The sequence below is a fragment of the Gymnoscopelus microlampas genome (genome assembly GCF_963454915.1).
Source record: "Gymnoscopelus microlampas genome assembly, chromosome: 14".
NCBI classification, from domain to species: Eukaryota; Metazoa; Chordata; class Actinopteri; order Myctophiformes; family Myctophidae; genus Gymnoscopelus; species Gymnoscopelus microlampas.
In genome coordinates this window covers 40660182-40672165 of record NC_139951.1, presented here as the reverse complement: position 1 = coordinate 40672165, position 11984 = coordinate 40660182, and the positions used below count along the sequence as shown (strand labels likewise).

Here is an 11984-nt window from a genome sequence, read left to right as displayed (position 1 = left end):
GATGCCACTTATTATACAATGGATGCACCAACGCATGCCAAGCCAGGGCAAGACGCAGTACTGACATTGTGCCACCGGGTGGGAGCAGTAACAAACGCACAACACGCCCTAGACACAAACGCAGACGCACACACACACACACACACACACACACACACACACACACACACACACACACACGCACACACACACACGCACGCACGCACGCACGCACGGACACACAGACACACGCACACACGCACACACGCACACGGGAGAGGTTTTCATTTCACTTGGGTAATATTTTATTTACTCATTTTTAGATCTTCAAAACTATTTTTCATAATAAATTTTCCACTTTTTATGTTCATCAAAGAACTGTAACAATAAAAATAAAAGTAAATACTGTAGAAAAATTGTACATATAGAAAATAAACATGGTTAATGAACACCTATGATGTAGAATCCCATTGGTTCAGACGCCTCCTCCATTTCAGATGGCAACAGAGAAAAGAGATAAAGGGACGGGGGGGGGGGGGGGGAGGAGGGGGTGTCGACTAGAGAAAACAAACGGAGGTGTATAGGGCCGGGGGGGGGGGGGGATTTTAACCACTTAAACCCTATATACGTCATTGAGCAGAGTACCCCAGGGGTTTTTATAATAGGCACCCTCCTTTTTTTTCTTTCTCCACTAGATATCTTCTGAGAAAATAGCCGCCTACAAGCTTGTAGGATCAGCTATTTTCGCGGAATGTTCGCCCCCCACCTCAGGGACGCTATAGGTTTCACGTGGATAACTTTAAAAAAACAAAGGACAGAGAACAGGGGGGGGGGGGATCGGGGAGCAAGGGTTTACCTTGAGTTAGTCTGGCCTTTGTCACTTTTGAGATTCCGTACGTAATCAGCGGTTCTCAAACTTTTCTGGACCAGGGCCCACTTGAAAGTCTTGAAAGTTAACCCATTAAGACCTGAGGCGATTCTTTAAAATGTTTTCTAAATCCTGTTTTTTTTTGAAAAAAATGCAAAAAAAAAAATTCCACGATTTTTCAAAAATAGCAGATCTACAAGCTCATAGCGCGGCACTCGGTGCCGCGCTATGAGCTTGTATATCTGCTATTTTTGAATGATCAATCAGTTGATTGTTTTAAATGTCATCATCATCATTAAAATCTTAAGTGTTTTGCCAATTATTTGGGGGGGGGGCCTCACTTGCAATACCCTCGCGGCCCCCACCGGTGGTCCCCGGCCCCGCAGGTTGAGAACCACTGCCGTTACATACATTTGTGTCCCCCTGGTTACCGTTGTCTGCCATGAGCCTGAACAAGAACGCAGCAGATATTGGTTGGTTGGTGATATTGCTTGGATGATAACCTGGAGAAAACCGTCCACGGCACGACAACATGGACACCTTTATGTAACACTTTTAGACTGGCTTGGTCATAGCAGAGAACAAAGGGGCTCAGATACTGCAGTATATAGTTCATAATCTCAACGAGGTCTGACCGGAAAAAACAAAACAAACACAACAAACCCTCTATCTGTCTGTCTGTCTGTCTGGGGACTGGTCACGTCTTTGAGTATAACAGACAGGGCGATCAACCAATGGCACGAAGACAAAAGGAACGCGGAGAGAAAGAGAAAAGAGAGAGCGAGAGAAAAGGGGAGATAGGCCAATGAAACCAAAAGCAACGCAAATAATCTCATATAGCTGATGGCATCATGAACTGGACGTTGTTTTTTTTTCTTCTCTATCTATCTAGCAACACATGATAACATTTACTTTTTGTTCTGTTTTTTGATTTCTTTTTCCTCACTCGGGGTTTTTTGCTATAAAAGGTGGTTCGGTTAAGAGCAGGTATAGAGTGGGGGGGGGGGGGGGGGGGGGCGTGGTCTATAGGACATCAGGCTAGAAAACAGGGCACACATCCGGTCATTGCACCCCCCGGGGTTCGCACTTGTAAGCTGCACCCCCCGCACAAACCTAGCACCTCACTGGGACTCACTGGGACACGCCACACTCCACAGCACAGCTCAGAGAGACTCAGGGCATGCAGCACACTCAGGATGTTTTGGCGCTTTTTGTTCGTCGATGAGGATTAAGTTGAGCGTCATCGGCATAGAGTAGTTATATCATTTGTTTGAATCCCACAGGTTATAAAAAACAATATAGGTGCGTATACAGGAATAACTTCAAGCCAAGGTGGTACGTTTATGATGGCGGTGCGTCGTGGCGTAACCTCTGGGGTTTTTTGTTCGACTCAGTATAAATCACATGGAGTAAGATAATTCACGTGCAATAAGTCCCCCAACCCCCCCACCGCAATCCCCCGAAGAGTTTGTAACGGCCCGAATGTTCTTTGTAAATTCATCATCGTCATTTTTCATCCTTTCATAACAATAACTGTAATGGTTCTTTTTGTCATTATTCACCATTTTGTCGTCTTCTCGTATAATCAACATCTCGAAGATATTGTGGGTATCTTAGCGTAAGAATGTATGCATGTGTTTGAGTGTGTAGAGCAGTATTTATGTGTGTGTGTGTGTGTGTGTGTGTGTGTGTGTGTGTGTGTGTGTGTGTGTGTGTGTGTGTGTGTGTGTGTGTGTGTGTGTGTGTGCGTGCGTGTGTGTGTGTGACACCAAAGTCAAACATGACTGGGCATCTGTACGTATAGGTAGCATTTAAAAGTCTCAAGTCTCCTCTCTGGGGAACATTTCCCTCAGTTTGTCCGACAATTCCACCATTTTCGTTACTTATAGAGCGTCGTTAAATGCGGCTTCAGCCCTGGAACATATTGTAAAAGCACAGGGCTAACACCCGTTTACCTTTGCACAATTCATCTGAAACAATGCCGCCCCCCCCCCCCTTTCCTAAACCCACTGGCATTTCATTGTGCTGTCAATGACTCCCACCCTGATTTCCTTGTCCAGTTTTTTGAGGGGGTGGGGGGCTACAACTGTGCTTGTTTTCCACCAGCGTGTTTTGTATCTCAGGTCTGGTCCACCGTGAAGAGAAAGGCAAGAGATTCCTGGAGGAGATCCTAGGTGCTTCGACGGACGGGATGATCTTTGTTCTGGGTGCTCTGTCTGTCTGTCTGTCTGTCTGTCTCTCTCTCTCTCTCTCTCTCTCCAGTGAAACTCTAAAACACAAGCCGGCAGTGTGCTTTTACTCAAAAAGTCTCCCCTCCACCCTTCAAACCCTCTCCATGTCCAAAAGGTTCCTTATACCGGCGCCTTCACTGGTAACTGCTGCTGGGTTTATGTCATTTTGGACTGTTTGTATTGGTTCATAAAACAAGCCTCTCACAGAGGCTTTGGTCATTGGTTAATACTGTACAGCAAGGGGTTCTGTGCCTCGAGGGCAAGTCTGTGTGTGTGCGTGTGTGTGTGTGTGTGTGTGTGTGTGTGTGTGTGTGTGCGTGTGTGTGTTTGTGTTTGTGCTTGAAGATGTTGCATGTGTGCATCTGTAGATGTGCTTATTCTATGTGTGTGTGTGCGTGTGTGTGTGTGTGTGTGTGTGCTTGACTCTGCGTGTGTTTGTGCTTGATGTTGTGTGTGCGTGTATGAAATATGTAGGTAGGTAGACCTTTGTGTGTGTGTGTGTGTGTGTGCGTGTGTGTGTGTGTATCTTGAGTACGGGAGAGTAAACATTAACATCAGTCAGTCAGTGTGTGTGTGTGTGTTTGTGAGTGTGTTTGCATGTAAATCTTTTTTTTTCTCCAGAGTATATCTATGTATGTACATATACGGTATATATAAAGGTGTGTGCGTATGTGTCGGGCCTACGCAACCTTCCTCCTCCTCCCGCCTCCTCCTCGCTCCTCCTCAGACGTAGTACTCCTTGTCCTTGTTCTTCTTGTTCTTGGAGTTCTTGGCGATGCCCAGCGGCTTGTCCTTGGCGCTGCCGTTGGGCTGCGTGGCCGAGTTGCTGATGTAGTTGCGGCTCTCGTCCACGTGGTAGGAGCCCTCGTCGCGGTTGCGGTACTTGTACATGGCGTATAGCAGGATGAGGATGCAGAGGGCGGCGGCCGCCACGATGCCCACCACCATGCCCGTGGTGCTGCTGCTCTCGCGGACCACCTCCGACGGGCCCGGGAACACCTTCACCTCCGGCAGGGGAGGGCGCGCTGCACCAACGCCAACCGGGGGGAAAAAGAAAAAAAAAAACATTAAAACACAATGTTATTTTGCACGGCCGGTATACGGAAATATGTGCATATTATCACTCACTGCCAAGATTTCTTTGGTATTCAAAAATAGCAGATATACAAGCTCATAGCACGGCACCGAGTGCCGCGCTATGAGCTTGTAGATCTGCTATTTTTGAAAAATCGTGAAAAAAAATATTTTAATTTTTTAAAGCGAACATTTGTAAAATATTTTGTTCCAAGGACCCTTCCCGGAAGCAAAGATTTGAGTTATAAATGTTCGCTTTAAAAATATATACATTAAAAGATTTGCACACATTTTCACAATTGCTTCTCAAAATAGCAGATCTCGCGCTATGAGCTTGTATTTCAACTATTTTTGAATAGCCAAAGAAATCGAAAAATGACAGAGATGCGTTCCCGGATTGAACACTTCCGGATCTACACCTCTACATCCCTTCAGTCTTCACAGAAAATAGATGATCTATAAGCTTGTGAGCTTGTGGAGCTGCTATTATCACATTTTTAGCATATAACGCGAACACAGACAGCAGCTATAGTCAAGAAACACAACCTGTACGTGCGAATGTACAGGTTGAAATACATTATTTCCACACGTCAACAAACTAGACGAAACTAATGTACTCGACAGTTTATTTTGTTTTGTGGAGACAGAAGCGCTATCTGGAAAATACCGCTAAACATACCCGTTTGTTTACAGAGATTCTAATTTGGTCCGTAGCTGAAAGCAGGTTGAGTTCACTTAGGGGTCCATTTGTACGCTCCATGAGTCACAGAGCATGCATTAACCACTGAGGGTGTGACTGTGTGTGTGTGTGTGTGTGTGTGTGTGTGTGTGTGTGTGTGTGTGTGTGTGTGTACTACATTAGTGCAAACAGTGTGCACATATACACCAGTGATGCAAGGAGTACTCCATTTTTTTTAACTTAAGTTAAAGCATCAATACCCTATTGTAGAAATAGTCTGTTACAAGTACAAGTCTGGTATTCAAAATGGACTTGAGTAAAAGTACAAAAGTATTAGCATCAAAATATACCTCAAGTACCAAAAGTATTTACAAATGTTTACAAATGTATATAAATCCTTTGAAAAACAGCTTGTGAGCTTGTAGATCGGCTTTTTTCAAATTGCCAAAGTGTATACAGTATATAGGTCTGAAATGGTTTTGCAATAATAATCAAAATCTACAAAGTAACTAAAGTTTTCAAATAATTATAGTGGAGTAAAAGTACAATATTTGCCTTTGAGATGTAGTTGGGTAAAAGCAAAATGAATGAAAATTAGAAATACTCCAGTAAAGTAAAAATACCTAAACATTTTACTTAAGTACAGCACTAGAGCAAATGTACTTAGTTACTTTCCACCACTGCCTCACACAACGTGTTTCAGCTAGCGTGTGGGTTAGCCTATATTGGATAGGACAAACAAGATGAAGGTATATGTCATAATATAATTTATCACAGTTCTTCCAGTATACACGTATATGCGTGGTAGCGTGCGTAGAGACATTATGGTGCACATACCGGAGCGAACGGCTAAGTACATTTAACATTAAAAACGTATTTATACATGGCGTTATACCTGTGTTGCGCATCTACGTATAAATAAGGCATTAAATTATAAAGCGTACAGTGTCCATGCCGAATACACTCATACATAATGGGGCAGATATGGGAAGGAATGTTAAATGGGAAGGAGGGGGGGGGGGGGCGGGGAGCAATATATCGGTTGCTGTCGAGTGGAAACCTCACTATGTCCAAATCTGTTACTTTTCACGATTCAAATAAAAAAAGTAGCAAAAATAGCAGATCTACAAGTTCAAAACGCATCGCGCCACGTTTTGAGCTTGCAGATCTACAAATTGTTGCTACTTTTTGTGTGTCGCTGTAATATGATGAAGTAGGGCATTAATTTACGATAAAAAAAACACGCAAAGTTAAATATATGGAGATAAGAGGTTTCTGCCCAGCGGCAACGGTGTGAAGATACATTCATTATACATTATATATATATGTAGATGGGGGGGGAAGGCATACGAAGAGGCCATAAATCATCATAACGATGCATTATCTTTGCATGCATTTTGCATAACATCGCACCCAGCATGGCAGAGTAGAGGCTGAAGCGCGCGGATGGTACTATTTTATTATTATCGCGCTACAGGCCCATGTAATTACAATATACATTATGGATGCCATTGTAATGAGTTGTGGGGTGTAGAGGCTGGCTTGCATGTAAACACGGGGCTAACGTTTTATCACGCTGCACTCGTGTTACACACATAAAGTAGTATATTACGTACGAGAGGGTACGCGAGGGCTATATCCACATTGGGGTGGATATGGTGTAATCAAGTGGTTCTCAAACTTTTCCATTTCAAGGACTCACGTAACTCTGAGAGTGTACAAAATGGAGCCAAATAGACCAGTAAGGCGCAGGCAGTATTGATTTCGTCGACTTAAACTGTGACGAAAAATGTTCGTCGACTATTTTTTTCACTGACAGAAACTAGATAAAAACGAGATAAAAAACTACGCTGACTAAAACTAAGACTAGATATACTGACAATTTCGCCAACAAATAAAAACGAGGTCCAATAGACAAGTTATTTTATGTTTGGTGTCGGGTGTTGCGCTCTGAAAATAGCAGATCTACGAGCTCACAAGTTGTGAGCTTGTCGATCGGCTATTTTTAGCATGCAACCAAGTGTAAAATCAGGTATTACAACGCCATCAAGGCACCACCAAAATCATTTTTTGTCGACTAAATCAACTGTAGTTTTAGTCGACTAAAATCTTATGATATTTAGTCGACTAAAACTAGACAAAAACTAAAAAAAATCAGATGACTAAAATATGACTAAAACTAAATGGAATTTTATTCAAAAGACTATGACTCAACACTGGTAAGGCGGATCCATTTGGTTCCATTTGTACATCTCATCTCACGCTACAGAATCAGGAGATCCTGACCTACAGTATATGGGCCACATGGCTTGGAAAACCATTGCTAACTTACTAACACAGCAGGAAGGGAGCAGAGAAGCGAAGGAGAGAAGAAGGCTTTCTTTTCTTCCCTTTCTCTTTCTCCTACTTAACTTTTTTCCTTTCAAAAAGGGCTTTTCCACCACGGGAAGCGACTGACGTGACGCGTCTGGTAATTCATTCTCAATGAGAGGCGAGCGTTCAGGTATAGGAAGGCGCGGGGCAATCTGACAGGCGTGTCGACAAGCGGGCGCGGTCCCGTGAAATTGACGCGTTCACGCTCGTCTCGTGCACACACCCGCCCCTGTCTGTCAAGAGCTGAATTGTGTTGAAACTTTCTCTCTAAATGAGGCGCATATAGAAACGCGTCTATTCACAGGAGGAGCGCAGCTATAGCGGATCCCCGCGGATAAAAGCGAGAACGGAGGCGTTGCGTGTGAAAAGGCCTTTTATTCTCCCTTTGCTTTCCTCTTGTCTTATCTCACTTCCACCCTTCTTTCTTCTTTTTTTTTTTTTTTGCCCCTCTCTCATGGCCTTGTGCGTCGGGAGGCGGGTTGAATGAGACTGAGTGAGAAGGCTGTAGGGAGGGAATACATGTATATTCTTTTGTGTCGTTTGTAGTATTTGTTCTTTTCATGTTCTTTAAAAGAAAAAGGGAATTTTCTTTTCAAGGCTAACTGTGGTTTGATGCTTGAACGGAGAGCTTGTTGTCGTGTGTTGTCTCGACTGCCTTGTATTCGAGAAGAAAGAGAAGAGAAAAAGCTAAGGAGAGGAAGGTTGAAGGGAAGGAGCTTGAGGCAGCAAAAGGTAATGGAGGGGGGAGTAGGGGGGGTGGGGGGGGGCTGAATAGAGTGCCAGGTAATGCCAGAAGACCAGAAATGTCTACCTAAGTGGAATGAAAAATTCATCGCAGCGGCAAAAAAACAAACTCGCAGAGATAAGGAAAAAGCGACTTTGACAGAGTGTTTCACAAAGTGTGGCGGACACATATGGGAAGAACACATATGGGATAGTACCAGGGGGTGTGGGTTGGGGAAACGTGTTAAGTGTGTGTGCGTGTGTGTGTGTGTGTGTGTGTGTGTGTGTGTGTGTGTGTGTGTGTGTGTGTGTGTGTGTGTGTGTGTGTGTGTCCATGTTCCTGTGCGGGAGTAGAACATTTCTACCACTGAGCTAAGTCAGAACAGAGGAGATAATGCGCTTTGAGCTTCAAGCAATGCCTCTTGTCAACGGCTCTAAATGTCTCAATAGAAGAGCAAGGAGACCACTGCAATTGTGCCGGTCATATGTATTAACATACTCCTCCAGATTGGTTAAAAAAACTAAATACGTTATTCACACAAATGAACACTGAGGACTTTACTGTCTAAGTGAGGACATTTAGGTGATTTTAAATACCGTACTAAAATGAACAGAATCCTGATGACGGTTCTTATTACAAACCATAAAAGCAAAGTTATGTGCGTGTCTAACCTGAGCTGGGGTCGCAGGGGTCAATGTCCTCGTCATCGCTGGGACACTCTGCCGACGCCACCAGCAGGTCATCTGTCGACTGGAGAGAGAGAGAGAGAGAGAGAGAGAGAGAGACATTAGGAATACCACACACGTACACTTTATTGTCCAGCCATTAGCTCTGACAGATCAAACAGGTGACTTCTTTTTTTGGTGTTATTTTCCACTTCTGTGAGCACAGAACAGCGAAGCAGTCCACCCACCACTGTTGATTTCGTCGACTAAAACTGTGACGAAAAAAAAACTAAACAATGATCACTAAAACTATGACTAAATACACTGACAATTTCGTCAAACAAATAAAAACTAGACTAAAATGTTTGGGAGGGACTAGTGGAGAAGAGATCCAGTAGAACTAAGACAAGTCATCATGGGTGCGCACGGGTGTCACAGGCCGCGAAAATAGTTGATCTACAAGCTCACAACGCGTGGCAGCGCGACGCGTTGTGAGCTTGTAGATCGGCTATTTTCGGCATGCAGCTAAGTGAAAATTATTTTGAAAATCTTATTTTGAAAAAAACAGGCTAAAAGTAAAACACTTCAGACTCAAACTAAACAGAATTTTATTCAAAAGACTATGACTAAAACTAAATCAAAATTTGCTGTCAAAATCAACACTTCTGTGAGCACAGAACAGCGAAGCAGTCCACCCACCCACCACCACCTCCACCAATACATCCCCCATCCCCTCGAATCGCCGCTAAAGATGTTCTATGTTCCTCGCCTGCAAGAATGGGCACGCGGCCAAAACATGACAGGGAGGAGGAGGAGAGGTGTAGGTTAGCAGCTGGGACCACACATGGAACGGCCACATTTATCCCCCATAACAATTTACAATTTAGGCATTTAGCAGGCGCTCTTAATCCAGAGCGACTTACAGTAAGCGAGGACAACACGAGGTAATACATCAAATGCATATAAATAGTAATCTAGGATCATATGTAAACCAAGAACCTATCATCAGTCTAAGCAGTATAATATCGAAGAAATCTATAATCTGTACATTGAAACTATACACACTATAGGATGCCAGGTCAACAAATGACCTGGCATCTGTCTACATCAGTCGTTCTCAACCAGTGGTCCGTGGACCACCAGTGGTCCTTGAAGGGGTTCCAGGATGTCCCCAACTACTGTAAATGATGGAGAGTTGGTAACCAAATGGACCCTTATAGATCTTTAACTCTTGAGAGAGTAAAATTAAACCAAATGGACCCTTACGGGTCCATTTGGTTTCATTTTACGCTCTCAATTATTGTTAAACATCTGCATTACTTAAAATAATAATTGTTATTTTGATCAATGTTTGCCTTTTATCTCTCTCCTATGGTATACCAACATCAATACAGCATGGAATTGTGGACAGAATCTTATCAAACAACAACAAAATATTCTAACTCTTGGGTCTGAGAGGCTAAATCTCATCAAGGTGGTCCGTGGCTCAAATGCCAAATTGAGGTTGAAAACCACTGGTCTACATAACATGCCATCTATTCTAAATTACATTTTTAGCCTTTGTATGAGCCTGCAAGATCGTCAAGGCTACGGCAAGTGCTACGGGCTAAGGTGGAGTCTGAAGAGGTGATCATTCAGACTACGGCGCAAGATTGGGAGTAAGCCACAACAGCCTCCCCTCCCCATTACTTCTCTCTTCTTCCTCTCTTTCACACCTTTCATTAATTCCTCTCTGCTTGGTTGTTTATATACCAATGGTTTTCAAACTGTGGGCCGGGGGGAGGGGGCTACTGGTGGTGGGCCGTGAGGATACTGCAAGTGGGCCCTCAAATAATTGGCAAAACACTAAGATTTGAATGACAATATCGACAAAATTCATGAGATTCATTAATTGTGATACCGATAATACAGAACATAATCGATTGATTGATCATTCAAATTCGGCTTCCGTGTAAAGTGGTCAGATGGGTGGGCCGCCAACGCTTTCGAGATTTTCAAGCCCTGATCCAGAAAAGGTTGAGAACCACTGGTTTATATACTGTACACGGGTGTATTCATAGAAGTGTTGCATCCGCATGCAGCGAATTTGAGCTCCGCTGCATAGCGTCCAGGGGAAGGGGTTAAACAGAGTTCGCATTTCAAAAACAGCAGATGTACAAGCTCACAGTGAGCTTGTACACGGCTGACAGCGAGTCCCCATGGTTCGATTCCCATAGTCTGCCATGACCTATTTGCTGCATGACACTACCCTACTCTCTCTCTCCAAACAATTGAGGTATTTAGCAGACGCTCTTACCCAGAGCGACACAATAAGCAAGGTAAAGAATGCAGAATGGAATGCAGAGAGAACAGTGTAAGTGCCTCAAGAAACTGTAGGATCACCAAGAACCAAGAACCTATAGCATCACTCAGGTTATACAATCAAAATAACCATCTGTACATTGAAACTACAGGATACCATGCTATTTAAATCAGTGGTTCTCAAACTTTTTCATCTCAAGGACCCCCAAATTGACCCCTTATAATAGCCCGTGGACCCCCATATCTTCTCGCGTGAGAGAAGATTTTTTACAGCTCTAGCAGTGATTCTCAACCATTTTAATTTCAAGGACCCCCAGTTTGACATACAGTATAGGCATTATAATCCCATTTAATGGCATTTCTATCTCTGGGACCCCAATTGATACAGTATAGTAAAATCAATGTTATTTTAACTCTGAGAGTGTACAAATGAAACCAAATGGACCCGTTAGGGTCCATTTGGTTCCATTTGTACACTCCATTTGTACACTTTCTGAGTTACAGAGACCATAAGGGTCAATTTGGTTCCTAACAATCCATCATTTAGCTGGGGACCCCCTGGAACTCCCTCAAGGACCCCTGGTCTTTGAGAACCAATGATCTAAATTAAATTCTTAAGACTACTGCCTGCTACCGTGTTTCCTTGTTATCTCTCTACTGTACCTGTCAACTACTACAGGCTCAGATAAGCCCCCCCCCAAAGAAAAGCCAGCCGCCCAGCACCACCTCCGCGGTGAGGAGACAGATCAGTCGGTCACACTCAATACCTTGTTAAGCCTTCTTACTTAAGCCCCCCTCCTCACTGCAGGGCCTTCATGGTGTTGTTAATACCGGCTCTGCCTCAACCCCCTAACCTAAATCAACTGCCATTAATAACCTCCCAGCCATCCATCTCTTCTTCTTCATCCCTCTATCTCTCTCTCTCTCTCTCTCCCTCATTCTCTGTGGAGGAGGAGAAAAAAAAAGAAAAGCGCCCTTTCTCCGCTCCATCCCTGCTCCTTCTGTTGCCATGGAAACTCTAAGTTCAGGCTGTTCAAAATGATGGGGAGTAAAGCGGACTCCGTGGGGATTCTGTGCATCGATTCACCGT

At 43.8% G+C, this 11984-nt stretch overlaps 1 protein-coding gene across 1 annotated transcript in view; it reads right to left on the bottom strand.

Moving 5' to 3' along the window:
- Nucleotides 1–1141: 1141 nt before the first annotated feature.
- nrxn1a (neurexin 1a) overlaps nt 1142–11984 on the bottom strand; it is a gene marked incomplete at its 5' end in the record, with an annotated part of 119349 nt that continues 108506 nt past the window's right edge. Inside the window, 2 exons of the mRNA XM_084079255.1 lie at nt 1142–4103; nt 8600–8678. Coding sequence (XP_083935381.1) covers nt 3802–4103; nt 8600–8678 — 381 coding nt within the window. The 3' untranslated portion in view covers nt 1142–3801. The remainder of the gene's footprint in view (nt 4104–8599; nt 8679–11984) is intronic.